Raw genomic sequence first — 3604 nt, 5'->3', positions numbered from 1 at the left:
TGCACCCATATTCATAGCAGCAGTATTTACAATAGCCAAAACATGAAAGCAGCCTAAAGTGTTCATCCATCGATGAATGGATAAACAATGTGGTCACTCACACACACACACACTCACACTCACACTCCCCGCCCGAGCACCTGGAAAGGGCCACTCAGGGCTCCCCAGGACCCCCTGCCTTGCACTCGGAGCCCCCCACAAACTGCCCCCCCCCAGCTTCCAGAAGCCTCTTTCACCAAAAGGAACATGAAGGACCCATCACAGAAAACCAGGGGCATTCTCTCCAATGCCTAAATGAGAAGGATGGACTCCGAGAGCCTGAGTCGTGGGGAGGGACGTTGTGATATTGTCAAATCAGAAAAGCAGGTTTTGGTGCAAAGACGTGACCTGCTCCCACTTCCATCTAGAAAGGGAGAGAAGGCCGCCATGGCAACTGTCTGCCTCCCAGTGCTAGGGCTTGGGCAATTTCTCCTTTTGATTTTGTGTTTTCCTAATTCTTATGCAACGGACAGAGATTACTTGCAAGAAAACAAATCAAACAGCCTTTTTAAATAATGTGAACTTTTAGGGGACAAAGGGAATGGCTGAATCACTGAATCTTAACATTTTAAATCAATGGAATAATTGACGCTTATAGTCAAAGCGTGTCAGACTGAGGGGAACCCTGGGGAGCACCTGGCATGAACCTGGTTTGTGGCAGACGCCCCGTCTCTCTTTGCATGCCTCCGGTGATGGGGAACTCACCACCTTACACAGGCAGCTTCTATTAAGGAGGGACACAACTTCCCAGAACAGGCTGTGCCAATGCCAGATGCCAGGCCCCGGGGCTTGGGCCACGGGGGCTCCCTCCCTTCCTCCTCCCAGGCTGGCTGCTCATGGCTCTGTGTACCACGTCCAGGGCATCCAGTATCTCATTGAACACAAGCTGCTGACCTCCAATGCCCAGGACATTGCCCGGTTCCTGTACAAGGGCGAGGGTCTCAACAAGACGGCCATCGGCACCTACCTGGGGGAGAGGTAAGGGGGCGGGGCCTGAGGGAGGCAGGGAATGGGGTGTGCGGGTGTGCGCGCAGGTGAGTGTAGATGTGTCTGTGCAGGTGAGTGAGGGGGTGCATTATGTCAGGAAAGTCATAACTCCTGCAGCTTGAGGAGGCTGTCCCTTCCCTCCAGATGCTGAACCAAAGCCTGCTTTCCTCCCTTCCTTCCTTCCTCCCTTCCTTCCTTCCTTCCTTCCACAGGTAGATATTTGTTAGTATCTATCCTATGCCAGGCACTGTTCTAAGCCCGGATTTAGACCAGTGATCAAGAGAGACAAAACTCCTGCCCTCGGGAAAGACAGATTCCAATGGGGAAGACAGATTCCCAAATATGTAAAACCTGTTGGAAAATTATAAATTCTTTGGAATCCAAATAAAGCAGGGACGGGAGGTGAGCGGGGCTGGGGACCACAGGGCAAGGGCTGTGACTTTAGCATGGATAAGATGTTCGACTGAAACTTAAAGGGGGAAAGCAGGGTAGACATCTAGGGGAAGAGCATTCTAGGCAGAGGGAACAGCATGTGCAAAGGCCCTGGGGCAGAAACATGCACGAGGAACAGCAGGCTGGCAAGACTGGAAGAGAGCAAAGGAAGGAGGGAGGAAGTAGTAAGTGCCAAGGTGGGGATCCACGGGGGCCTCTGGACAGAGGAGTGTCTGAGAGGACCCCTCTGGCTGCTGGGTTGAGGGGCTGGGACTGCAAGGGACCCGGGTGGAGCTGGGCCAGCGAGCCAGCCACCCTTCAGGGTGTGGCCGGGGGAGGGGGTGCTGTGGGGTCAGACAGATGTGAGCAGGCCAGATAGAGGCTGGACCCAGAAGGAGGACATCTGTCCCCTCCTGTCCCTCCCCCACCTCCATCCCCTCCAGGTGGTTCATACCAGAAAGTTCCCCAGTGCATCCCACTCTCCCTTCTGCCTCCTCCCCAGGGACCCCATCAACCTGCAGGTCCTCCAGGCCTTTGTGGACTGCCACGAGTTCGCCAACCTCAACCTTGTCCAAGCCCTCAGGTGAGTGGTTCAGGGCCTGCCCGCGATGGTGGCACAGCAGGGTGGGGCTGCTGGGGGCATCACGAGCCACACGGGTAAGAGCACAAAGTGTCAGGAGCCAAAATGAATGAGTGGCAGTGCCCGCCGCCTGCAGCTGGGGCTGCTGAGACAATTGGCTGGACCACCGGGAACGGCACCTGGTTCATTTCTGCTGCTGCTGCTGGGAAAATGTTACAACATTATAATAATACTTAATCACTGGAATTGTTATTACGATTATTACTGCCATTCCCACTACATTTCAGAATAGTGCTTGTTTTATTTATTTTATTAATAATGCTTAGCGTGTATTGCATTATTATTACTTATTATCCTATATAATAAAAGACTAATATGCAAATTGTCCCCTCGACTGGAGTTCGACCAGCAGGTGGAGCTGGCCAATCGCTCGAGGCCCAACCTCCCCCTGGCCGACCCCACCCCTGATTGCCCTGATCAGGGGCGGGGCCGGCCCATCCCTATATAATAAAAGACTAATATGCAAATTGTCGCCTCAACCGGGAGTTCGACCAGCAGGTGGAGCTGGCCAACCGCTCGAGGCCCCTCCCCCTGGCCAACCCCACCCCTGTTCCCCCCACTTCACCCTGATCAGGGGCGGGGCCGGCCCACCAACTGCCTGTGGCCCCTCCCTTAGGCCATCCAGCTTGATCAGCCCAATCGGGGGCAGGCCAACGGAGCCCACCTGTGCACGAATTTGTGCACTGGGCCTCTGGTTTTCTAATAGAATATGATTGTGCCTACTTTAATTTTACAATTACAGAGGCATTATAGCATATCAGTTAGGAGCACAAACTGGAGCCAGACTGCCCAGTTCATATCTCTGTTCTGCCACTCACCCCCCCGCCCCCTGTGTGGCTTTGGGCAAGTCACCAAAAACCTCACTGTGCCTGTTCCTTCATCTGTAAAATGGGGATAATAATAGTACCAACCTCATGCAGTTATGAGAACAAAATGAGAACGTGCTTAGAATTGGGCCCACAGTAAGTGTTTAGGGCAGTGATGGCGAACCTTTTGAGCTCGGCGTGTCAGCATTTTGAAAAACTCTAACTTAACTCTGGTGCCGTGTCACATATAGAGGATGAATAGGAGTTTTCAAGGCAGAGAAGAAAGGAGCCACCACTATCCAGGCAATGTGGCCTTCCCTCTAACTGCCATGTTCTTTGAGGGAGAAGCTAGTTTCCAATAGTCACCCACTCACTCATTCACTCACTCAACAAGGCCTATGGAGCAGACGCTGGGTGCCTGGGGCTGGTCCAGGGCCCACAGTCAGACCGCAGTACCTGATGGCCAGGCAGGGAGAGCTGCAGAAGCCGGGCAGGCAGAGTCCCGCTCCGGCTGCGGTGCACTGGGCCACAAAAGGTGCGAGGACTCAGCCGGGCAGAGGGCAGCACAAGCTCAGCTCTGTATTCTGGGGGAAGAAAAAAAAAGGCATTTCTTGGAAATCTCCTGCATGCCCGGTGCTGGCAGAGCTTGGCTGACAGATTCACCCGTTTACGGGATAAAAGACTAAGCCTGGGAGAGGCC

At 53.7% G+C, this 3604-nt stretch overlaps 1 protein-coding gene across 1 annotated transcript in view; it reads left to right on the top strand.

Annotated features, from left to right (window-relative positions):
- Positions 1-3604, top strand: part of CYTH4 (cytohesin 4) — a 49552-nt gene that overhangs the window by 11983 nt on the left and 33965 nt on the right. The window contains exons 4-5 of the mRNA XM_015559834.1: positions 658-1017; positions 1961-2041. Coding sequence (XP_015415320.1) covers positions 658-1017; positions 1961-2041 — 441 coding nt within the window. The remainder of the gene's footprint in view (positions 1-657; positions 1018-1960; positions 2042-3604) is intronic.

This window comes from Myotis davidii, unplaced genomic scaffold, assembly GCF_000327345.1.
Source record: "Myotis davidii unplaced genomic scaffold, ASM32734v1 scaffold514, whole genome shotgun sequence".
Taxonomy (NCBI): Eukaryota; Metazoa; Chordata; class Mammalia; order Chiroptera; family Vespertilionidae; genus Myotis; species Myotis davidii.
This window is presented reverse-complemented; position numbering and strand designations above follow the sequence as displayed.